This window comes from Alligator mississippiensis, chromosome 4 (genome assembly GCF_030867095.1).
Source record: "Alligator mississippiensis isolate rAllMis1 chromosome 4, rAllMis1, whole genome shotgun sequence".
Taxonomy (NCBI): domain Eukaryota; kingdom Metazoa; phylum Chordata; order Crocodylia; family Alligatoridae; genus Alligator; species Alligator mississippiensis.
Window position 1 is genome coordinate 49,191,482 of NC_081827.1, and position 26,241 is coordinate 49,217,722.

The window sequence follows — 26,241 nt, forward strand, 5'->3', positions numbered from 1 at the left end:
TTACAGAACTTCAGTCACATCAGCCTGTCTTGTATAAAGGACTTACAAATGTCTTATTTCCCAATATATATGCTGCCAGTGTTGGGTAAAATCCAGCTACACAAGAAAATCCAAATTTTTTTGCAGGATTGAACTGGATAAAAGAATCAATGGCTCCGTTCTTGATGGAAGAGAAGGGGAAAAGAAAACAATTCTAATGCTCCTACTTCTTTTTAGCACAGGTGGGGGGAGAAGGGGGGAAGATAGGAAGTAGGGAGGCTCTAAGCTTTTAGCACTTCAAATGGGAAGGTGTGTGTGGAAAAAGCACCACAAAGCAACTTGAACTGTAACTGGGACAAGTACACATGCCCCATGGAAAAAAAAAAAAGTACTGGGAAATGGAAGGCTTCCTGCAGGTCATTAAGCTCCACGGTGCCCCCAGACCTACAATGGTGCCCAGTGTTCACTTGCAGCACTGAGGTGTAGATGTTGATTTTACAAGCCTGGAGAATCAAGAGTTTGTTTGGGAAAAGAAAAAAACAGAATGTTTTTGGAAAAAAGCAAGCCCAGAACTTCATCAGATTGGTGACAAGGGAAAGAGAAACTCAGAGAAACACCATTATGTGGCATGAGCTGGAAAAGGGGGCAGAAGTGATAGGTTGGAGTCAGTGCAAAGCAGCAGCAATGTGTATTAATAAGTATAGTGGCAAATACTTTTTAGCAGCGTAAATGCTGAGGCTTATTTTTTATTTAGTTTACCCTTTGACATACTAACTAAATACCTTCTACCAGGGCAAACTAACACTTTACAGGCTCTTCCCAGGTCACTGTGGGTGCTCCAACAGAGGCAAGAGTCTTAGGGTAGGGGTGATATTTTTTGTTAGACCAACTTAATAGTTGGAAAAAAAATTATTTGCAAGCTTTTGGGGCACAAACACCCTTCTTCAGGCATTGGGAGACTGCTGCTATGAGCTCTCAACCAACAACCAAGTACTGGAAGCATTTTTCGTTCAGCTCCCTGATCTGCAACTCAGTGCTGCAAACATGGAGGGACTCCCTGGCTACAGTGAACATGAAGGCATGTTAACCCCCACCCTCATGTCAAAGATATCTGAAGCTTCATTTATTCTCTCTCACATCTGAATCATCTCCACAGGTTCAGCAGCCCCCTAAACTGACCTTTCCATCCAAAACAAAAAAAGGGAGAAACCCAGAGGAGAAGAATTAGGTGAAGTGCATCCCCGCGCTGCACACACACCAGCACCACCACCACCACACCCTGGTCCCGGAGCATTAGCGGTGAGCAGAGGGAGGAAACGGCGGCACGGCCGGGCTCTGCAGCCGCCCCTCCTCCCAGGGGCATCTCCGGGGCAACTCTCGCGCCACAGCAGCCCTGTGGGCAAGGGCGGCGGCACCCAGAGCCGGGCACCGAGCTCCCTTCCTAGCGTGTTGCTTCCCTTCGCCCTGCCCACACGGCCCCGGGCCGCGCCCCTTCACCTGCCCGGGGCCGCTCCTTCACCCAGCACCGGGGGAGGGCCCCCTGGCGACTCCGGGGGCGGGGCGGGGCGGCAGAGACCCGGAAGGGCGAGGCTGAGCGCCCAAGGCCCCCTCCCCCGCGGCGGCTCCTATTTTCGGCGCTCGGACCGTACAAGGAGCGGCGCGGAGAGGTCCCCGGGCCGGGGCCGCCGCTCGCCGCCCCGCGCCCGCAGGCCCCGGTCCGGCCCCGCCAACTGCCAGGCGCCGTCGCGGGCTGGGGTTGCAGCGGGGGGGGCCGGGCGGGGCCGCCTCACCTTCTCCTCGTCCGACAGCTGCTCGTCCAGGTCCGCCATCTTCCCGTCCGGCAGCGACCGCCGGGCGCCTCCCTCTGCGCGGCAGGGCGGAGCCGCGCGCTCCCTGCGCCGCGGGGCGGGGCCGTCGCCGGCCAATGGAGGGCGCGGGAAGGCGCATGCGCACTGCGGGGCGGGAAGGCGCATGCGCACCGCGGGGCTTGGGGGGCGGGGCGGGATGGAGCCGGGCGGCCTCAGCGCCCCTCCCCCCGGCGGGGGTGGCCTGTGACCGGTTGCGCCTGCGCGGGCGCCGCGGGGTGTTGGCCTTTCGCGGCCGCGGACGGGGTGACCTGGAGCGTGCCGGAAATAGATACGTCTCCAGGCGACTGCTTGAGGGGCCAGGGATAGATCGGGCATTCTTTCAAATTGAAATAAATATTAAATGTTGAATCTAATTTATGCAGGAGTGCAGTGGGTTTTTTCAATGTAATAGTAATGCCTTGCTGAGTACAGGACAGTAGATCAGTCATTAATGTCGTTACATCCTGTGACGAAACCTCCCGGAGTAGATTCACACGGAGCTGGGGACGCTGCCAGGGGCACCTGCTTGCGCCAGGGGGTGCCTGGTTGTGTCTGAGGGAGACCGAGCAAGGACAGGCCCCCGGGCTTGAAAACTGCCATCAGAGCCTCAGAGGTCCTGTTTTAACAAGTGTGGATGGGACAGCCCAGCCTGAGATACCAGACACATTGGAGAGAGACCCGTGGAGGGCAAGGAAAATGGCGAGGGGGCTGGGACACATGACTTGTGAGGAGAGGCTGAGGGAGCTGGGCTTATTTCATCTGGAGAGAAGGTGGCTGAGGAGGGATGTAATAACAGCTTTCAACTACCTGAAGCGGGGTTATAAAGAGGATGGAGCTAGACTGTTGTCAGTGGTGGCAGGTAGCAGAACACAGAGCAACGGGCTCAAGTTGCAGGAAGGGGAGTTTAGGTTAGATATTAGGAAAAAACTCTCGGGGCGGTAGTAAAGCACTGAAACAGGTTGCCCAGAGAGGTTCCGAACTGTCCATCCTTGGAGGTTGTTCAGACCCAGCTAGACAAAGCCTTGGCTGGGAGGATCTGGTTGGGGATGGTCCTGCTTTGAGCAGGGGTTAGACTAGCACTAGATGACCTGAGGCCCTTTCCAACCCTCGCTTTGTATGATCCTGCTACCCAAGACTTGCAGCCTCTGGCTGTTTTCCTTCATCATCACAGCAACAACAGCACCTCAACACTCCCTAGGACACTGCTGTCATTTAGCAGTGCACAAATGTGCATGAGACCTCAAAGACATACACAAAACTAGAGCTCTTGGTTCCAAGAATTGGTTCAAGAATTCTTGGAACCAAGAGTTCTAGTTTTTTGTATGTCTTTTTGTCTCAGACCAACACGGCTACCAAGTACACCCCTGAAACATGAGGTTCAAGTGGTTTTTTGAGGGATTGCAAGGGCATGCAATCATTGTCAGGGACTGGGCTTGATGGCCCATGAGTCCCTTTCCACTCCTGTGTTCCTGAACATTGATGATGTGTAAGGGGTGCATGCAGGTGCATGTGCACCCCACTGAGAGGCCACCACCGATGCTGCAGGCGGTGCCTGCGAGTGGCCACCACTTGCTACCCCTGTCCCCCCCCCTCCACTGCCAGTGGCATTTGCGGACAGTTGCTGATTGCCACTGGCTCTCACCATTCCCCCTTTGCCACCGACACCACCATGGCCTCCTGTAGATGGTCCCTGCTCGGCCCACCCTCACCACCAACATCACCACGGCTGCCTGTGGACGGTCCCTGCTCACTGCTGTTGCATCCCTGCCACCGCGGCTGCCACCTGCGGGCGGTCGCCATGTCCCTCCCAGCCACAGGAGGCACAAGATGTTCATGTTCCTGAATATTTTTTGTCCTTAACATGTGACCGTGTCACTGTAAATAGTATTTTCTTCGCTGCCTCTCCTGGCACACAAGTGTCTCATTCAAATTCTACTTCAGAGTCCAGGCTGCTGCATGCTCACCTTTAGAAGCACCATTGCATGAATAACACTATTCTGAGTAAGTCCGCACACGTGAGGGAGGATACAATTTAAGCTCATCTGAAGATGGAAAATTGATCCAATATTAAATAGATATTGAAACGTAAGCACTTGTGTGTCAGGGTTGACAGAAGTTTTACTAAGAGATTAGAGTATGGATTTGTATTCAATGGTTTGCATAGGAATGGTCTCAGGCAGGGGATTGGACTAGATGTGACCTGTGGAGGTCTCTTCTAGCCCAACTTTCCTTTGATTAGTATTCTATGATTCACACTCTTTGGATCAGTCTGAATTACTGTACATTTTGGCCACATTTGCAGCAATCTATCAGACCTCACACCAGGGTTAAATTTACTCTATTAATATATAATTATCATACATCTATCAACACAAAGAGAGGCATACATAGAGAGAGAGGCTAGAAGGAGAGTGGTTGGCTTTCCTACTAAACAATCGTTAGCCTGTCTTGCACAAATGAGAAGTGCATGGCACACCAAGGATGGAATCAGAATGCCCTTTAGCAATGGGTGGACACACAACTAACAAAGCCTTTCCCAGGCTGGGATAAGCATCTCCTCTTTACTTTTTTTCCCCCAGAAATCCCAATTGAACTTTTCCCTGCACTGTTATCAGCAAGAATGAGCTCCTCATACTTTCAGACAGATTGAACTCAGGTTTTGGTAATTGCAGGAATGCCATGAAGCAAATGTTAGTAGCTCTGGGTTATACACAAATAACTGAAACATATTGGGCTTCACTTACTCCTGTTGTTGGGTCAGCAATAATCTATAGCTCCTACTCGAGTGTCAGAATATATTGCAAGCGGCATCAGTCTGGTTTGTAGGGGGCAAAAGGGCTGTAGTGTGAGGCTGAGTGCTACAGACCAGTCAGCATTTTCAGAATTAAACATTTTGATTTTGATGTTTCCATGTGCAATTCTGTGCAATTCTTACCTTCTTCATTTCAGTAGTAAAATTAGTCATTTAAACATGCTCACTGAAAATTCATGTGGGCAGACACGCAGTTAAAAATGCCCAGATTTTCAGACACCCACTCAGCAATATGTCTAAGGCATGCAAGCACATACTGCTGCTTATGGGAGAGAATGGAGTTTCTGGGGTCCTCCTTGCCTTCCCATGTCCCTGTGACAAGGTATTTACCAGAACTCACAGACTCATTGGGATGTGACATGGCTGCTCTGTGAACACTTCTGCTATAATCTAGAACGTGCAACCTCTGGGCTATCAACCATGCACCTTACTGCCACACCACCTTGAAAATGGCTTCTTCAAGTTTCAAGGAGTAGAATTTCCTTGGGAGTTTGTGGGAGGGAGTTTGGAGGCTTTCCTTCATACAGCATGCGTCTACATGTGCGCTGGATTGCACAGTTGTTTCTGCACAGTTTAGTACTTGCTTGAGCAAGTACTAAATGACTGCGTAGTAACCAATGTTACTGCGCAATCCTGACACTGCACGGGTCATTTCTGACACTACTGTGCTGTAGCAACAAGCTACTGCACAGTAGCTCATCATTACAACAACATGGTGTCTCATGTAGACCCACCCATAGAGGTACAGTTTCACCTCAGCAGCAAGGATGCTGGCAGTGAATAAGTGGTCAGGTAAGTAGCATGAGGAAGATTTTGTCTTGTGGAACATTACAGTGAGAGAGGAATATTGAGGTGCTTAGTATGGAAAAAGGGGGGATTGCATTATTCTGATGTCTTCCACCTCAGTAATGGGGCTACCAATAACTTGAGTGATAAACTAAGTAGACTAGCTGGCAGAGCTTTAAACTAACACTAAACAGGAATGAAACCATTCAAATGTGTAAATAAGCCCCAAAGTATCACACAGGAAATCTGAGCGCACATGAATAGGTAAGGAACATGTATTTTATCTATGTATTAATACTAGGAACTTAGGTTATAAGAGGAGTTGGAGATGTTCAAATGTGAAAAGAAATATGAAATGGTTTTCATATTTTTACTAAAATGTGGTGAGGTGGATCATATGATTGGAATGCTAAAGTTGATGCGTACTCCTTCTGCTACAAGGATGGGAATTGACAGGTTTTATATTAGACTCCCATGTGGTTTATAGAATCATAGACAATTCAGAATCACAGGGCATATCTACACATGTAAGTAATGCAAAGCAATAAACTATGGAGTTTATTGCCATTTGAACATTCACCCAGGACCACAGCATGTTGAACTGGGTTGGAACAGCCCTGTCTGGCAGGGGATCCAAGGGATTAGCCTGCCAGCCCAGGACTGCTGCTCCCCTGTGCTCAGCCTACTGTGGAAGGGCTGGCTGGGGCACAAAGCTGCTTCAGTGCAGAGCTAGCTGGCAGGCAGCTCCCATGCTGAAGCACCCTCATGCCCCAGCCAGCAAGTGTAGAGTCTTTCCACTGCTGTGGAGTTTTTTTCTAGTACTATCCTGCTGCAGAGTAAATTAGTTTACTCCAGCCTATATGGGAGCATGCAGTGGCGATGTGTAGGGGATGCACAGGGGTGCATGTGCACCCCCTGAGAGCGCTGGTGCACCCCCTGACCAGCCACACTCACCACTTAGATGAAGGGCAGGGGGCAGGCAGGAGTTCCAGTGCCCACCCTGCAAGTGCCAGCTGGGGAGTGACACTCCCAGAAGAGGCCGCAGTGATTGATCGGCCACCTCGTGATCGGCCCCGACTGTTGCTGTGGGGGCATGTACCTCCCCTGACTAAGGTGGCACCAGTTGCCCATGTAAGCATGCTAATTAGTCTGCTGCACAGTAAATGTCTCATATAGACATACCTGCAGGCTCTTAAATGCTTATAGAATGAAATTCTAGCTACTATTACTAAAGATACATGAAAAAAATTACCCAGGGCAAAAATTACCAGAAATCATACAGAAGCAACCAGAAAACAGGAAGTCAGTATGCAAAAGATGGGAAAGGGGGAAGTAAATAGCAAAGCATATAACTTACAAATTGTAAAATATATCTGACCGATGATGAAAGTTAAAGGAATCTCTAAATCAGAATGACCACTAAGGTTAAAGATAAAAACACATTTTAAATATATTTAGGAACCTAAAAATCCCCAAAGTTAGATATAGATCTACTGCTAGATTCAGATGGTAACATTATAAATACCAGTAGTGATGCAGAAAAAACAGCAAAGTTTAATTGGTATTTTTGTTCTGTTATTTGAAATGAAGTAGGGGGACATATTGATCTTATATGTTGTGGCTGGAGTAGAAAGTTTACCATCTGTAAAAAAGCAGGATGTGAGGCAGCATCTACTAAAATTAAGTGTTTTCAGATGATGTCTGGAGAACTTACACTCAAAAATCTTAAAGTACCAGCTGAGGAGGCCTCTAATTAATGTTGTTTTTTAAACAAACCTTGGACCTTCCAAAGGATTAAAGAATTTCTAATCTATTTTCCATATTTAATAAGAGTAAAGGGATGAATTGGGGAATTGCAGATGAGTTAGTTTCTGGGTAAAATAATAGAACAGTCAATGTGCGATTCTATTAGCAAGGAATTACAGGCTAAAAATATAATGAATGCAATCAGCACAGTATTATAGGTCTTGTTTAAACACCCTATTGTCTTTTTTGATAAGAGCCCAGTCTAGCTGATAAATATAACTATTAGGTATACTATATATGGATTTCTTTTAGTCATTATTACATGACATTTAGATTTTAAAAGTTTAGTTATATGGACCTAACATAACACTTCTTTGTTGAAAGTAGTTGTTAATAGTGACACATCAGTGAATGCAGCCTTTTTCTAGAATCTTCAGGCGCTGGCTCTTAGTTCAATACTTGTATCAAGAATAAAGTTAAGTCTGTGGTCATAAAGTTTGCAGATAACACAAACATTTGTAGTGTATTAAAATAATGAAGATGATGGGTTACTGTTACAGAGGAATTGTAGAATGGATAGACCAAAGGAACCTGTATCCAAGAGCTCTACCTGACTCAGGAAGTGCATGGGCCAACCAAAGGTGTGCGCTCCTAGATTTAGTATCGGCTAAAGGAGATGATCTGGTGAGCAACTTGAACATAGAGGGTAGCCTGGGTGACAGTGACCATAAAACCATGACATTCACTGTCCGTCACAAGGCAAGTAAATCAGCCAGCAGAGTTGAAATTTTGGATTTAAAAAATGTGAATTTCAACAGGTTCAGGGCAACAGTAGGGGAAGCACTGTGAAACCAGGGACTGAAGGTGAAAGGAGTGCGTGAAGTGTGGTCGTCCCTCAAGGACACTATCCTCGAAGCACAAAAGTCCATTCCCAAGCAGAGGAAAGGTAGCAGAAGGGCTGGCAAGCCCTCTTGGCTTGCTAGGGATATCATGGTCCTCTTGAAAAATAGGAAAGAGGCATACAAACAACAGAAGCTTGGGACAGTCTCCGAGGAGGACTATACAACAATGGCCTGCACTTGCAGGGAGCATTTTAGAAAAGCTAAGGTGGCGACTGAATTGAAACTAACAACTGAAATCAAGGACAATAAGAAGTCCCTCTTTAGGTATGTAGGGAACAGGAGGAAAACAAATGGGTGCGTGTTAACCACTACTTAACAACTCAGGACAGCTGGCTACTGATATTCAGGAGAAAACTCAACTCCTGAATGACTACTTTGCTTCGGTATTTCACTGGACAAAAGGGAAAATCATACTAGATAAGGTTCAGAATGGGCATGGTGGGAATGACCAACTTTTTACTGTTGATTTTGAGCTGTTCCATGATCAGTAAGAAAAGTTAGACATTAATAAGTCAGAAGGACCGGATGAACGTCACCCAGGAGTGCTGAAGGAGCTGGCCAAAGTTATCACAGGACCTCTGGAAAACTCTTCCAAAACTCATGGTGCTTGGGGGAGGTTCCTGAAGACTGGAAGTGGGCCAGTGTTGTGCCTATCTTCAAGCAAGGGAGGAGAGAGGACCTGGACCACTATAGGCCAGTTAGCCTAACTTCTATCCCAGGGAAAATCCTGGAAAAATTCATCAAGGAGTCTATGTGCAATATGCTTGCAGAAGGTAGGATTCTGAATGACAGCCAGCATGGCTTCATTGCAGGCAGGTCTTGTCTTACCATTCTCATCTCCTTCTATGACCAGGTAACTCACCACCTGGATAAGAGAGAGGAGGTTGACATTGTATACCTAGACTTCTAAAAGGCCTTTGATCTGATATCCCATGATGTTCTTATGGGAAAATTGGAGGGTTGCAGGCTTAACTGCAAGACGGTCAGGTGGGTAGGAAGCTGGCTTTGGGGCAGGACCCAGAGAATTCTACTGAACAGATCTGTGTCGTCCTGGTGAAAAGTGGCCAGTGGTGTCCATCAGTGGGCAGTGCTTGTTCCAGTGCTTTTAAATAACTTTATCAATGATTTGGATGTGAGGGTGAAGAGCTTACTGGCCAAGTTCTCGGATGACACCAAGTTATGGGGGAGTGTGATCACGCTTGAAGATAGGCTGCAAATACAGGCAGATCTAGACAGGCTGGCAAGTTGGGCGGATCAGAACCAAATGAAATGCAACATTGAGAAGTGTAAAGTGCTCCATCTGGGGATGAACAATCCCTAACATACTTACAGGCTCAGTGGCTCCAAATTGACTAGCACCACAACTGAAAGGAACCTAGGGGTAATAATAGATCATAGTATGAACATGAGACATCAGTGCCATGCTGTAGCCAGCAGGGCAAACAATACTTTGGTCAACCAATGCATCTCAAGCAAAACCAAGTAAGTGATTCTGCTGCTTTACTGAGCATTGGTGAGCCTGCAGCTGGAATACTGCATCCAGTTCTGGGTGCTGCACTTCAACAAGGATGTGGAAAAGCTTGAGAGAGCCCAGAAAAGAGCCACTCATATGGTCAGAGACTTGCAAGGCAGACCATATGAGGAAAGGCTAAGGGACTTGGTAACAGCTAAAAAAGAGAAGGCTGAGAGGGGACTTGGTAACAGCTTACCACTATATGAAGGGAATACTTCCAGGGCTCGGCAAACAACTGTTCACCAGGGCACCCTTGGGGAAAACCAGGAGTAATGGCTACAAACTCCCTGAAGATGGTTTCAGGCTTAACACTAGGAAAAACTTCTTCAAAGTTAGAGTGCCCAGAATGTGAAATAAGCTCCCTCCAGAGGTGGTGCAATCACTTACCCTGGAAATCTTCAAGAGGAGACTGGATAGTCACCTTGCTGGGGTCACTTGACCCAGTTGTCTTTCCTGCCTAGTGCAGGGGGGCTGGACCCGATGATCTTGTGAGATCCCTTCCAATCTATGAATCTGAATCATCTAGTGAAATGGTCACAGTACAAAAAATGTATTTTAATGCAGCCAAATGCAAAGTAATGCCTCTGGGAACAAATAGTACGATCTCCTTACTGGATGGGTAACTGCTTTGGAAAGTAGCATCTCAGAAAAAGGTTAATAGACCATCATAGACCAGCAGTTCTCAGCTGGGTGCTACAGCACTCTGGGTTGGTGCAGGACCCTTTCAAGAGTGCCATTACCACTGCTGCTGAAACTAAGTGAAACTGCCCCACACACCTTGTGCAGTGCCTGACTAGGAAATGGCTACAGCAGAAGCAGGCATTCCTGCCTGCACTGCAAGCACCTCTTGTGTTGCAGCCCTTCCCAGTCTGACCCCACGTGTTCCTCCTGGAAACAGGTGAGTGCGACAGCAGTGGCAGGTGGCAGCAGTGCAGCAGCCTGCTGAAACATAGGAAACACAGGCTGCCATAGTGCCACCAGGCAAAAGTCTACCACCACTTCTCTTTACGGGAAGGGCATGCAGGAAGAGTGGCAGCAGAAGTGAGTGCTCCAGCCTGCATTAGGCTTATCTGATATACCCAATGCAGGCAAGAGTACCCACTCCTGCCACAGTCACTTCCCAGTCAGATTCCACCCCAGGTCAAACCTACAAGATAAAAACCGTGGGGTACTGGGGCCAGGTCCTATTTCATAGTTTCATAGTTGTTAGAGTCGGAAGGGACCTATTAGATCATCGAGTACGACCCCCTACCCTCGACAGGAAAGAGTGCTGGGGTCAGATGACCCCAGCCAGGTGTCTGTCCAATCTCCTTTTAAATACCTCCAAGGAAGGGGACAGCACCACCTCACTTGGAAGCGTATTCTGTATTTTGGCAACCCTCACTGTAAAGAATTTTTTCCTGATGTCCAATCTAAATTTGCTCTCTTCCAGTTTGTGGCCATTATTTCTAGTTATCCCAACGGGTGCCCTGGTAAACATTGTATCCCCCATTTCTTGCTGGCCCCCCCAATGAGTTTGTAGGTGGCCATAAGATCACCTCTCAGCCTTCTCTTGTGGAGGCTGAAGAGGTTCAGGTTTCCCAATCGGTCCACATAGGATTTTTTTTGTAGGCCTTTAACCAGGCGAGTGGCCCTCCTTTGAACCCTCTCCAGGCCATCCACATCCCTCCTGAAGTGTGGTGCCCAAAACTGGACTATTCTATGGATGTGTCTATACACACAATTAATGGTAAACAATAAACTCACAAGCTTATTGCTTGAGAGTTTATTTCCCCTGGGCATACTGTTTGAATATGAACCCAGGACCGCAGCATGTTGAGTAGGGTTGGAGCAGCTCTGACTGGCAGGTGGTCCAGGGAGTTAGCCTGCTAGCCTGGGGCTGCTCCCCCCAGCTTAGCATGCTGCAGAGGGGTTGGCTGGGGCATGAGGTTGCTCCAGTGCAGCACTAGCCATGCAGCCCCTGCACTGAAGCATCTTAGTGCCCCAGCCAGCTGTGGCAGCATCTACACGTGCACTGCTACGAAGTAAATTAGATTACCCCAGCCTAATAGGGTCAGACATGTAGATGCACAATGTTTACTGTGGAGCTAATTAGCTTACTCTGAAGTAAATGTCCTGTGTAGATGCGCCCACTGAGTAAGAGATTCACAAATTTCAGGGTCACAAAGGACCACTGCAACCATCCACAGCCTAGCCCACCTCCTTCTCTCTCCCTTACACAGACAGACCACAGAATTTCTCCTAAAAACTGGATTCAAGCGTGTTTTAAAGAAAATCATTTAATCTTATCTTAAAGAATCAAAGAGATTGTTAGCTGTATTAGTCTGAAGTCAGGCAGAAGCCAGGGTAGAGTTACCTGATGAAGCTCTTATGAAGTGAGCTCAGACTCACAAAAGCTTATGCACCATGGCTCTGATTTTCTTAGCCTTTAAGCTATCTATCCCAACTTTCTCTTCTCCATCCCCTTCCCAGCTTTTCCTGGTAAGTTGTTCCAGTGTTTAATTATCCTCCTTGCTAGGAAATTATTATTATTTCAGGGTTGAATTGTTTTCAACTTCTAGCCATTGGATCTTGTTATATCTCCATGATCAATATTGAAAAGTTCTCTTTCTGAAAGTATCTTTCAGATATCTTTCTTATGTATAGGTATCATTACACCTCTACACAGTGATCAAGGTATGTCTGCCCTGTATGCTTCACAGACATACTCAAAATAGCTTTAAACTAGTTAGCATATGGTAGCAATACAGCCAAGGCAGCATGGAGGTCTGTGTGGGATAATATACCCTGCATCTGAAGTGAATTTTGCAGTCCATGCTGACTTCTCCATCAGGTCACTTAACAGGATCTGTGCTACCTAGTTTCAAGCTTGCACCAACAGGTAGCAACTCCAGATCTGGCCTCTAAAGAATCTATCTAATTTTACTCATTTAATTTCCTGAAAATACTCAATGTATTGAAACAATTCATGCCAGGACATGAGTTAAAGTACACATTGTGAAAGAAATACATTAATTATAAATGTACCAATTAAAATACAATTCCCAACGCACAATCATGAGCTCACAAAGCACATAATAACTGCCCGCCTGTCACTAAGCTTTCTTGTATTACTTCCATCATTTTTCTTCAGTTTCTTTCTAGTCCTTTTGTCAGTCAAGGCAGGCAGGGTGAGGTGGGAGTGCAAGGAGCTTTATCTCTGCCTTTCCTTGCATAGGCCCTCATAAAATCTAGGCACAAATCCTGTCCCTTCATTAAAGGAATCATAAACAGCACTTCATACTCTATTTTCCTTTCTCTTCCCTTTCCCCTTCCCCTTTCTTTTCCTCCCCCTGCCTCTCTCCCAGGCCAGCAAGGAAGGCTGGGTGTTAGGAATGGATACTTAATCCACCTCCCAGCACTGGCCCACAGAATAACATGAGTGACACTGGAAGACTAATACATTACTTTTCTGACCCAAGGGCGGGCCAAATGTGTTGTCTTATTGCTTGTTTCATTAGGAGGAGAAACAGATGATGAAGTCAGGTATCTTTGATGTTAATTTTGAAGACTGTACAAAGTATTTTTTTTCCTGAACACAAGAGGAATCAAAGAAGTCCAATCAAAGGAGATAGTTCCTTTGCTCACAGTTCCAGTGCTCAGTCTAAGATCTCTCTTTCTTGGCTTTCCTAAGGACTAATTGTTCTTGCTACATCTGGAGCCTTTGGCTCTGTTTCTAGCCCGTGGTTTTTCTGGTTTCTCTCCTTCACACAGACCAATACACCGCCCTACCTCTGAGCGCACACAGTTCAAACACCAGAATGACCTTTGTTTTAGATGGTGACACCTGCTTGTGGTTTGGAAGTGCCAATTGTTTCTAATGTTTCTCTCACATGAAAGGAGGTTATTATATTCACCAGTTTCAGCAATATTTAACCCACTTATAACAACAAAGCCTATAGCAGTGGATAAGATTTTCCAAGAATTCAGAAAATAATTCGTTCTTCCTGAGATGGAATTTTAACTCGAGCTTTGCTTGAAATTGACTGGCTTCATACTGCTCCTTACCAGAGGCTATTCCTAGATGACATACATGATGTCCAGGTGTTTTGAAATGCTGTGCACCTTCAGGTTCCATTGACTCTGAAGATCAAGTCACTATCTTTAAATTATTGGCTGTATGGGCCAGAAGCTTTTTTTGTATCCTGTGTGCTTTTTCATCTATAAATTCCAGTTACTGGGAATAGTGTTAAAGGATTAGTTTGCTTTGAACTTTTTCTATTACTCTTGTTTCCATTTGCCAATGTATTTTTCTCACCCGGATTTTGACTTTTTACCCTTTGCCTTTGCTCTAGCAATTAGCATGAGGCCATTATTCTGTGACTTTCTATGCTGTTCACATTATTTCTTTTTTTCCATGCATAAAGGCCAACAGACAAACACACAGTTTAGAGTTCTGCCATTAGTACACTGTTGTAAAGCATCTCACAGGGCATTTATACATGTGCTCTGGGAGGCGGACTCCAAGAGCCACTTTAATTAAAGCATCCAGAGCATTACCTGTATCGATGTCCCTGCACTGAAAAATGGCGGAAGGGACGCTTTAAATAAAGCTTACCAAACTAGCTTTAGTTAAAGTTTTCCAGCCACCATTTTTCAGTGCAGGGATGCTGAAACACATGACGCTGGAGTGTGGTAATTGCCACGCTCAAGCGTTACAGCATGTCAGAGCAGCATCGATGTTTGTGTACAGGCATCCTCAGTCCAGAACTCTCGGGTGAAGGATTACTCATTTCTTTCAGGAAGAATTATAGTACTATCATATGTCATTTATCAGGCAAGGAGAAATTGGCAGTTATTTACTATATATTTTATTTCAGTGCTAATCCACTCAGGATGAAGAATGAAGCTAATCCATTCAGAATGCAACAGGCTTTTGCCTTTTTTTCAGTGACATACTTTTTAATTAAACTCTATCACGGCCATATGCTGTAAGTGACCTATACAGATAATAGGAAGTTGAAGGTCACTTACCATTTTCATTTGACAGCCATATGCTACATGGCTGTCCACAGTGATAGTTTAAGCATATCAAGAAGGAAGCTAATTAACATGAAAGGATTCAGAGAAGAGCTGTGAGAATGGTTACAACATTGCTTATAGTGAAAGGCTCCAATAACTCAATCTGTTTAGTTTATCAAAAAGAAAGTGAAAGGGCATGTAAGTATCTAAATGGAAACAGGAATTTGATAAGAGACTATTATTCAGTTTAACAGACAAAGAATAGCAATATTGAATGGCTGGCAATTGAAATTGGACAAATTTAGACTAGAAATAAGGCACACATTTAACAGCAAGGGCAAGCACTCACTGGAGAAATTTATTAAGGATTTTTTAAGAAATGTATCTATTAATTCTGATAGGAAAGCTTACCTCCTCTTGGATTGGATGCTTTTCTAAAAAATATGCTTAGGGAACTCCCACAGGCTGTGTTAAAGAGCAGGGGTGGACATTCTGTGGCATGGATGCCACAAGTAGCATGAATAGCCTCTGTGTATAACATGCAGCAGATCTGGGAGGGAACAGGTAGCATGGCAGCAGATAGGGCAGGAAGCAGAAGGCAAAGCAATAAATAGGGCAGGGAGCACAGGGAAGGGAACAGAAAGCAGAGCAACAGACTGGGTGGTGCAAAGGGATCAGAGTGACATGACTTTGGGAGGATGCATGGCTAATTTGTGGCATGCCTGCCAATGGGTTTGGCCTCCACTGTTTCTTCCTTATGACAATTTAAACCACGGGTGCTCAACCTCTAGCCTGTGGGCCAAATAGAGCCCATGGAGCCATAGGTATCTGGCTCATGGGCTCCCCACGGATCAGAAACTTTGGCGGCAGGGGAGTAGTGGTAATAAATATGGCCACCCTCCCCACACCCAAATTCCCAAACCCTGAACGCTGTGCAGCAGGTTGGGATCAGGTCATGCCTCCTCCCCTCACCCAACAGCTGGATGAGGCTGGGCCATGCCCCTCCCCTGGGCTGGATGGGGCTGAGCCATTCCCCTTTCCCCCTGTGGGGCTGGGTTGGGGCCAGCTCATGCCTCTTCTCCCATGAAACAGGGTTGGGACTAGGTCATGCCCCCTCTATCCTGTGGGGCTGGGTTGGGGCTGTGCCACCCCCCCCTCCCCGGTTAGAGCTGGGATGGAGCCCCTGTCCCCCTCTGCACAACTGGATGGGGCCATGCCACGACTGCCCTGTGCTGGATTGGGACCATCAACTGGATCTAGCTTGTGGACAGCCTGGGTATTACCCATCCAGCCCACAGAGGAGGGTGTTACAGGGCTGCCTATGTGTGAAACTTGAAAGAGGTAGGAATTGGGAAAGGCCAGAAGTTAAGGCAGCTCTGAGGACATCCCTAACATGAGTCAGATACTGAATCAGTTCTTGGAAGCCCTTGACCCTGAATATAGCATTCAACAGCTATCCTTTCCCCTCTCTTTTTTTCACCACCATGAGCCTAACTCTAAGAGAGCAGATGAAAAGGGAAAACCTGGAGGAAGTGGAAAAGGACCAGGAGCCGCATGAAGATAAAGAGAACCAAGGAGGGCAAGGCAGAAGCAGGGGTCACCAGACTCTCCCCAGCCCCTAAGCTGTGAGACAGATGTAACCATCATTGTGGTTTGCCAGGGTGCACATGCAAACACAGAAACTGCTTTCTTTCCTTTCACCTTATTTTGGTTTGTATCAATTTCTAAAAAGAAAACTGCAGCTTTTTGGCAGGGCTGGTTTGCTTGCTTGTATATTTTCCTTTTAAAAAGGATACTTTTGGCAAACTTGATTTTCAAAAGGAAATGGAGAATGTGTGGGTTTGGATAACTGGGGGGGGGAGAACCACAAGAATCCCAAAACTCTTCTCTATCTCCCCTTCTCCCCTCCTTGAAGTTCAAACTAGTTCCCTTACATGGACAGATGTACATGATCTACAGGTTTTAGAGAAGCTCTCCATCTGTTCCAAGGGAGTACATTTGGAGAGCCATGTTTCATAATGAAGTGCCATCTGGTGCATCATTTAGCTCTAATGTGCTCCACAGAATCTGGACTTTGGTCTAAACCAAAGACCACTTCGCCTCACATGTTACAAGAAATGAAAGAACAAAAAAGTCCAAGATTTGCTAAATTAGGGACGGAAAGTTATTTTCTTCCATAAGTGGGCCCTGTTTGATTTGAAAGTATTGGGAATCCAGCTGGCACCACTGATCTCTGCTGAAAAAGAAGATGCCTAAATAGGGCTGAAGGAACCTTTAGGTAACTGTATTTGATATTCTTAGCTTAGAATTTTAAAAATGAGGGCCTTCATTTCAGTGACCAGTTTGAGAAACCTAAAGGACTCTAATTTAGAAGGGCCAAGTGTTCTGTATTTTGTTAAGGAACATTTTAGTTTAAGGAGTCTTGTGTTGGGCACTTTGAACCCTGAATCATTAGTCATTTTCAGACACAGTTTTTAGTAAACTCTTTTATGGGCAAATACATGAAGCAGTAAACCAATGGTAAGTATTAAACTGGACATATAGTAGATGATTTAGAGCAGGGGTGTCCAAACATATGGCCCATGGACATGACTTTATCTAGCCCATTGGACTACTGACAGGCAACTGGAAGTTAGGGGGCATGGCCAGAGGGAGTGACCTGCCTCTGAGTCTGGGGTCTTTGGCCCCAGTGAGCATGGACGGTCATCTTAAATTAATCGTGATGGGAAAAGCAGTGGCAAGGGTTAAGCAGCATCAAGGGGGGCAGGTAGTGGTGGGGCACATGGTACAGGGGGCAGGCAGCAGGGGACTCGAGCAGCCTGTCCCTTGCCCCACCTGCGTCCCTTGCTGCCTGTTTCTCCTGCATTGCCAGTACCCATTGGCATCTGCCTCCTTGCTGCTTGTTCTCCCCCACCCTGTGCCGCCTGTCCTGCTCCATGCCTGCCACCTCCTGTCCTGTGCTTGTGCCCCTTAGTGCCTGTCCCTTCTTGCCTCTTGCCCTCCCTCAACTTGGCTCCCCATGTGCCCCCTCCCCCCCAGTGCCACTCACCCAGAGTTGCAGCTCCAGGTCCAGTTCCAGCTTCAGCTCTGGCCCCAGCCCATGCCCCTTTCCAGTCTGGGGCATTGAGTTCTGGCCCCACCCGGCCAAACAGCAGTGGTTGTGGCAGTGGCAGCCTGGGTCTCAGCCCAGGGAGAGCTGAGGCTGGGCCCAGATCTGCAACTGCTGCTGTCTGGCCAGGTGGGGGCCAGAGCCAGCACATACTCCATTTCCTAGGCAGGGCATCATGGGACAGAGGCGGTAGTGGGGTGGAGGCAGGGAGGGGCAGATGGCACAGAGGGTCAGGGGCAGTGGCTGTAGTTCCAACTTCAAGCCCAGAGCTTGGGGCCAGAGCTGCAGCAGGTGCCTGACCCCCTCCCACCTTATACTTAGATCCAAGAGGAGGGGCTCCTTTTTTGCCCACTCATTCCGTTTTGTGAGGTCTTTCTGTAACTGTTTCCCATAAGCTTTGGATTTGACTACCCAAGATAATTCAGTAGTGAACACTTACAGTTAGACTAAAGTAACCTGAGAAAATGCAGTCCGGGAGTGTCAGCTGTTAGAACAATGATGATATAATGACATACCTACTGGTGAGTGTTACTGGTTAATTGGCTTTCTTTTGAAAGCAAGATGAGGAAGTTCTTGAAACTGTTGGAAACACCTAATCATCACAACTTCTCATGCCTCTCAACTGTGAAAAGAAATGGAAGGGTGTTCTGGTTCACAGGCCAAAGGAAGATTTTGGGCAGCTCTTAATTATAGTCTTTTCTTAATTTTTCTATTTTAGAGAGAAAATAAATAATATTTATTTTATTTTAAAATGTGGCAACTATTCTGACTATGGAAACAGGCCCAGCTGAAAGCTGGATTACAGCAGCTTCTACTGGGAAAATTCAGGCACAAGATTTCCCAAGGCAAAAAGCCTGTCAGAGAGGGAATTAGGATGCAACAAATGAGCTATATAGCTTCAACTGTCTTCGTACCAAGCCTTCAAATAAATGGGATTTTTGGATTTGCAAAGACTCTAGGGTTGAATTTTGTTTGATTATAGCTAAAGAAATCTTGTCTTTCTATTCTTGAGGAATATATTCTTATTTATTTCTCTTGGGTTTTTACATGACTGCTATCACTATGGCATCTAAAGCAGTTCTTCTCTACAATCTTATGACAATGCAGGCTGTAGAATGAAGGTATATTGCACAGGTTATCGTCAGCAGAGACCATTTAAAGTATGAATTTGACATAAGGAACTATTCAATCTGTAAGCGAAGTGCAGCATGTGAATTAATTACCTCTTGATACAATTACAATAGCGCCAGTCCTGTTTGACAAGCTTGAAATTCTAAAGCCTAAAGAAATATTAAAAACTAGGCCTTTCTGTTTAGGAGGGAATGGCGGATCAGATTCTGGGAGGGAGATTAGACAGATGGAGCAGGAGTCTGAGTGAGAATGGCAAGTTTTATAAAATAGCAATTACCTCAGTCTGACATTTGTCTTTGCCACTTAGTTGTTTTTAAAAACACACACTTCCTTACTGCTAAGGTCCCAGCTCTGCAGTGAGCTGGATGATATGCAGGAGCCATCGTCCACCTGCAAGAAGCAGGATCTATGACAGAAGTCTAAAGCTCAGCTGAATGAATTGTCTACAGCTGTACCTCATCATCATCATAATGTGCTCTCCTTTCATCTGCTTCATTGGTTTCCTATTGACTCAGATCCCTGAAGGCCTTTCCACTGATTATTATCTGTCTGGAGAGAGGATTTTGATTAGAGTTGTAATGTATTCTATTGTCAATTGAGCAGCTAAAAAAAGAAAAATTATGTTCTTTTTGTCAAGGTAAATTGTGGTGTTCACACTGTTATCTAAGATTTTCCTTAGCTGCTAAATGGAATGCAGAGCAATTCACAGAGCTAGTACAAAGCAAGGGGAAATAAATCTCATTAGAGAGCCACCAAGAATGTAGACTTTTGTTAAAAAGGACAGCTTGGAACAAAAACAACACTGAGCATAAAGGTCAACATGTGGTGGTTTCACTTCTCCTTGCTCCAAGAATGCATACAGGAGCAAGCCTTAAAGCTAACACTGGTAGAAGCCATTGCAATTTTCCTGTTTTTAGTCTCATAATAGCATCTTGTATGGTTTGGTTGAGATAAATAATATTGGCACCTGTGCTGTATGTTGATGATAATATTAGCAGACACCAGAGACTCTGAATGTCTAACTGAACTATCAGCTAATATTTTTTAACTAAACACAAAGTTTATGATATTTAGAATGGAGTGGCATTCAAAGCCATAATTACCTTAAATTAGTCCCTGCATTCTTTTAGAACCTTGTGATGTCTTTTTGCTCCTCCTATGCACTGTATCTATGTTAGCTCTTACAGATGCTGATTCAATGATATCCATGGCTTCCATACAAAGTAGCCTTGCTAAAACTGACTTTAACCAAACACAAAGTCTCTCATAGTTCATTCCTTCACTAAAGGGGAAGTTTAGTTTCTGCATTGTATGGAAAGCTGGCACAAATATTATTCTCTACTTCTTCTTGCACTGGAAAAATACTGATATCTTTATTTGTATTGTAGTATGGCCTATGAGACCCAAGCATGGGCCAGGACTCCAATGTAATAAGGACTGTACAAAGAGTCCTTGTGCTGTTTATTGTACTACTCTTTGCAAACCTTGCAATATCCCATGTATAATCTCAATTGAATATTCATGTGTGGCCAAAAGATACATGCTTTGTCTCAGGCATCTGTCTTTCTCTAAGCATGAAGTATAACATCTCTGCCTTATATCTGCTGGTATTACTTCAATGGCTACTTAAAATAAAATACCCTTTTTGCACAGCCAGCAAATCCATCATCTAGTAGTAGGATGATAACTTAGCTGACCTTGAAGGATTAATCATTTTACTGACCCTAGAGCCCTATCCTTTTCATTGTTTTGTTGGCTTGCCAGGAGACTCCAGTTGGAAATATGAAGGTACTGTGACATGTGACGTGTCTGGTTTCTCTGAGTGCCTTGTTCTAATATTGAATGTACATGTTGCTTGATGTATCTTACCAGTAGTGACTATCCTGGGCAGTACATTATCCTAACCTCATAAGCTGCACTGGAGTCCCTTGGATGCATTCAGCAGCCAGATCCAGATGTGCAGGCACATGCAGTTTGTGGTGCCACAAACAACACACCTGACATATTAAAACATGCCCTGCACTGCAGATTTTCAGCACAGAGGCAAAATTTGCTATTGGGAAATCCCAGTAGCAAAAAACCCAATGCTGTGAAAAAAAGAGGCGCGTGCCGGAAGAGTATGCACTGGCAGACACAGAGGCTGTGTCTTCCAGGGAGACACTTTGGCTGCCAGCCAGAGCATCTCACCTCCTTTAGTTCCATCCTGGCTCCTCCAGTAAGTTGGGAGAAACAGGGAAAGGGCAGGTTGCCCCTCAAAGTGCATACGCACGGACATGTGCAGTGACAAAAAGTAGCAGCACAAATTTGTGCTGCTATTTTTGCTGCTGCAAGCACACGCCCCTGCATGTGGAGATACACCCAGCAGTGTGATTGTACAGGTTATCGTCAGCAGAGACCATTTAAAGTATGAATTTGACATAAGGAACTATTCAATCTGTAGGCGAAGTGGTGCTCTGAATAAGAAAGTGATCTGATGGTGTCTTGTTCCTAAGGCAAATTGCTGGAATCATTCCATCCTCCCCCTGATGCCTGGGAAAGCCTCTTGTGCTTGGTTCAGTTCATACTGAATGCTGCCACAGAGAGGCTGATGCCATGGGGATTCCTGCCCAGAGTTTGCCACAAGGTTTGACAAAGGTGTGGTCAGGTAACTGAATGACCCGGCTAATTCAGCGTATCAGATCCTATAGCAGACGTCATCAACTGTGAACACTTTGCCATGGATAAACTGGACTGTGTGTCTCCTTGGAGGATGTGATTTCTTTTTTGTGTTTTCTTCAGTGGTTTTGGATCAATGCACACATCCAGTTTATCTGAAGGTTTTCTCACCTTCTTCTAGTTTCCACTGGTCCTAATTTCTGCCAGTGTAGTGATTCCTCTTCCCCATAGGCTTGTCATTCCTCCTTCAATGCCTCCACAAGGCCAATGGAATTTTGCATTTCAGGTCTCATTGTTACACATAGGCTTCTACATAGGTTTTTTACTTCAGCTTTCCTGATAACTTTTGTTCTTGAAATATATTCTGCTGGATAGGGCCAGTGGCCACCATTCTTCCTCCTCTCTCGTGTTTAGGACATTCGGGCATGTGCTGCCTTCAGATCCATATCTTACATTGCTCTGCTGGCCCAGCAGTGAGCAATACTCCTGTATGACACCTGGTATAATCTCCAGGTGTAAGTATCTCATGTCATGAGTTTCTTATCAGTATTTGCCCACTGGTCTCCAACTGTCTATTAAGAGAACTTCTTACAGGGATATGACATAGCAGTTTGGCTATGATATGCAGACTGACTTGCTGCAACCAGTCTCCCCTTTTCAAAGTCCATGTAGGTTACTACCCCACAAAAGAAGTCAATGGTGGGGGGTGAGATGGTCAAAGGAACACATTTGAAAAAAAGACATTCAGCATTCTGAATCAATGTAGTGAGGTAAAACTGTAGCTGTTGAAGCCAGAAAAAGATATTGCAGTAGTTGATATGAGGGTCAGAACAAGAGCTTTAGTTGATAGACTGTGTTGTTGATAGTGACTGGCTAGCAATAAGTTTGAGAGATCAAAATTATAGTCTGGCAGCCTGGCCTTGCAAATAAAATATAAAACCTAAATAATGAATAATTGTCTTTTACTTTTGTCACATGCAGTTGTATATGTGATGTAATTTGAGTCTTATCTGACACAACTGCCTGTGGGTTTAAGTTTAGTATAGTCAGGATGTGGTACAAAAAGCACAATGACATATGAATCCTCACAGCAGAAAGGAATCCAAAGCAATTGACATTAAGTTTATAACTTTGTCTTCCTGTTACAGGATTTATAACCTTTACCTTGGATCCCTTTTTATAGCACACTTGAATTAACAAAAGACAGATAATAAATATAGATTAAACTGGCATGAGGTGCTTGGTATAATGTCAGATTCATGCTTCATTAAGAACTGTAGAATATTAGGGAAGCAAGTAGAAATAGTTGCTAGTGTTCCTGAAAGACAACATTCTTATAATAGGAGACATCTTGAATTAGCTCTAGAAACCTATATGAAGCATAAAAAAGGGCAACAACAGAAATCATAAGTGTAATCCTATAAGCCCTTTTTTGTGCCATTAGTCTTTCTTCATGAGTGGATCATTGATAGCTGATGGGAGTAAAGGAATGCAGGATCAGGGCCTGCAATTTTCCCTAAAAATTATTTATGCAATGTGAAATACATTAATTTTATTTAGTTGCTTAATTTAATCTGATATAAAACTGGCTCATAAATATCACATTACAAATAGTTAGAGGAAGGGAGCAAATGGCAGGTGTCTCTAAGAGATCTTATCATCCACTTAACTACAGTGTAGGAAATGTTGCCTTCCTTTTTTCCATTCTATTTTTACTCCCTGTGACAAGCTCTGGAGATACATATCTTTATATTGTAAAAGTCCCAGTGGGACACCAGCTAACTCTGGTTGATAATGCTATAATACAAATAAGCTCTTGTACTGTAATGATGCTGTGTAAAAAGACAACAAGGGGTAGTTTCAGCTTCAACTACATACAGAGAAACAATCCAGTTGGCTGGAAATTGTTGTTGATGGAGAATTGTTAACTATTGCAGTCACAGCTGCAGGACTTATCCAATAAATTAGTCTTTATATTTTTATAACACCATTATTTATGATAGAAAACAAAGATCTCAATAGTTTAGAAGTTATTTTTTGCTGGCAGGAGTTGCGTCTCCAGTCACAATGGATATGATTGCCCTTTCTATTTGACTTTAGAAAGCATCATCTGAAATGTAGAATCTGACCCATGATGTTGCATGTTAGAATTTCAAAACATATCGAGGCACTAGATGGCACTGTGGGTTTTAGTTTTACTCTGACTTCCCCTCTGCTGGAGAACTTGTCTTAATTAGCTTCCTTTTGAAAACAAACATGCTCTTTCAACAGAGGGTCAGTGTACATTGTTCTGGGCTGCTGCTTTTATGTTTATAGTTGTGTAATCAATATGTTGGAAGACTAATTAATTTTTAACTTCAAGGCAATTGTAGATCAAATGCCAATGGAGTCACTGGGTGGAGACAGTTTCATTTCTTTTGAAGCAATGATACTGATTAGCCGAAACAAGAGTTTGCAGTTAGTTGTGAAGGTTACAAGAGTCTCTGTGCTTTGAAATATGGACACTAGTCTTAAAGTAACATACTGATACATATTAATGATTGATGCTGTAACACTGTTAAAGTTCTTATAATATCCCTGCTATATTTTCCCCTGTCAGGGGAAATGGCAGTTATAAGGATATAAAGACCAATCTATTTGATTAGTTCTGCAGCTGTGACTGTGATAGTTAACAATTCTCCATCAACACCAATTTTCAGGAGCTTTTAAACACCTTCAATTGGTTTGACTAAGTAATTTGTAGTAAAGGAAAGCCACTAAATTAACATGTCTTCAAAGTTTAATCAAGCTCCCCTTTTCTCGTTTTTTGCCCCTTTTCTTCCGATATGGTGCTCCACTAGTTTGTTACTTTGATAGGTGAGAAGGGTTGGAAGCATGGAGGAATTAAAACAGCTCAGTCTTGCCCAATCAGCTGACCTTCCTTGCTCAAATTCGAAGCCCTTTTCTTTCCTTCATCAACTTCTCTGGCTTTTCTTTATTATTTCAGTATGTTCTACCATTTCTCTTCATTAAGTAGACATGTATCACAATCCTGAACTTTGCTTTGCCACCCAGTTTCTTTTCCTTCTACTGTTCATTCCTTTCATCAATGAAAGACCATATATTTATGTATTTATTCCGTGCGTATGCCACTCTTCCCAACAAGGCTCAGCATGGCTTACAATAAGACAGGGGTTTTCAACCTTTCTTAATAAGTATACCCCTGGTGGCTGGATGCAGAGCAGAAGGGGGGTGGAAGGGTCAGGGTGGCGCATGGCTGGATGTAGAGTGCTGGCAGCACAGGGTGGTGGGTGGCAGCAGCAGCCGCCACATGTGAGCTTTCCCCTTCCTTCCCCCTCCCTCCCCCCAACATCCAGCTGGCTGGGCAGTACCTGTGCAGCCCACAGAGGGGCGTCCTGGCCCTTCTGGAAGGTGGCAGCATGGGGTGGTGGGTCCCTGCTCACCCCTGTGTACCCCCTAGGGCCTTCCTAAGTATCCCTGCAATAAGAGAAGCAGAATGCTTAAACACAGTGGATGAGGTACTGGCCACTTCTCTTGCAGGTCTTTGGATTTCCTCCAGTGGCCAAATCATGCTTCATTGTGGGGTCATCACTGCCAGCACTGTTTAGGGCACTCCTTTCGGTTCAGTGCCTAAGACAAAATATCAGCAAAAATATTTGTTTCAGTTTGAACCAAAGTATTTTTTTTCCTTTCTAGAGGATGCCTGGAGGAAGACTTAGGGTTATGTTGAAAAAGGAAACAAATTCAGCCCAAAATTTCAAGGATCAGCTAAACTGCAAACCTTTTTCTTTTAATCTGCAAAAATGTTTTTCTTTACTTTACACTTTAATTAAGTGAGGTGAATTTCAAAATAAAAACATTTATACCTTTCTGAGCTTTCTGCCATTTTTTCTAGCTGATGCTATTCACTGAATTCAACCTGAAGTCACAAGCATTTATGTCTCCTTGAAACTCAGCAAATTTCCTGTTTTATATAAAAATGTCACCTGGCTCTATTTCAGATGGCCATTGCTAATGCTGGGGTCAAAACCAAACCACTCTGTGAATAGAGGATCACCCACTGATTGTTCATACTGACAGTCCAACCCCTTCATGCAGCCAGAGCAGCTCAGAGAGTCAGAAGAGGGTCTACAATCCAGCCCATGTTCCTTGCAGTTGTGATTGAATTTCATTGCCAATACAAGTAAGACAGGAGCTGCAGCTGTAAGGATTTTATGCTTTGAAAATATGACCGCCAAACTCATTGGAGCCATATTCTGCACTGGGGAAGAACATTTTCAGCATACAAAGAGAAACTCAAACCATTGTTTTTGTAACCAAAGGAATTAAAAAGAAAACCCCACACTAGCTCATAATATAGATTGATTTTCATCTTGGTAATAGTCCTATAGTCTTATAGTCCTACTAAAATGAGCAATACAATTGAATTGACCATTTTTGAAAGTATGAAAGACAGCATAATATGTACATGTAGAAAGTAGAGCTGTGCGAAATTTTGCCAGCTGTTTTGTTTTGACACTGTTTTGACTCATTTAGAGGTCAAAACAGTGAAATCAAAATGAAACAAAGGGTTTTGAAACAGCCTCAAAATGAAATGAGGGCAGTTGAAACATTTCGAAAGTTTTGAAACATTTCGAGTTTCGAACCAGCCAGCCACGTGGTGGGAGACAATGGAGAACCAGTGCTGGGATTGGGTTGGGGAAGGTGTAAGAGCCTGGAGGGCACTCACCAGGGGTGTATCCCAGCCAGGAACACGGACC

The 26,241-nt window shown here is 44.7% G+C and overlaps 1 protein-coding gene across 1 annotated transcript in view; it reads right to left on the reverse strand.

The window, feature by feature from the left end:
- Positions 1–1,878, reverse strand: part of CAPZA2 (capping actin protein of muscle Z-line subunit alpha 2) — a 41,300-nt gene extending 39,422 nt beyond the window's left edge. The window contains exon 1 of the mRNA XM_006272851.4: positions 1,770–1,878. Coding sequence (XP_006272913.1) covers positions 1,770–1,808 — 39 coding nt within the window. The 5' untranslated portion in view covers positions 1,809–1,878. The remainder of the gene's footprint in view (positions 1–1,769) is intronic.
- Between the last annotated feature and the right edge of the window lie 24,363 nt (positions 1,879–26,241).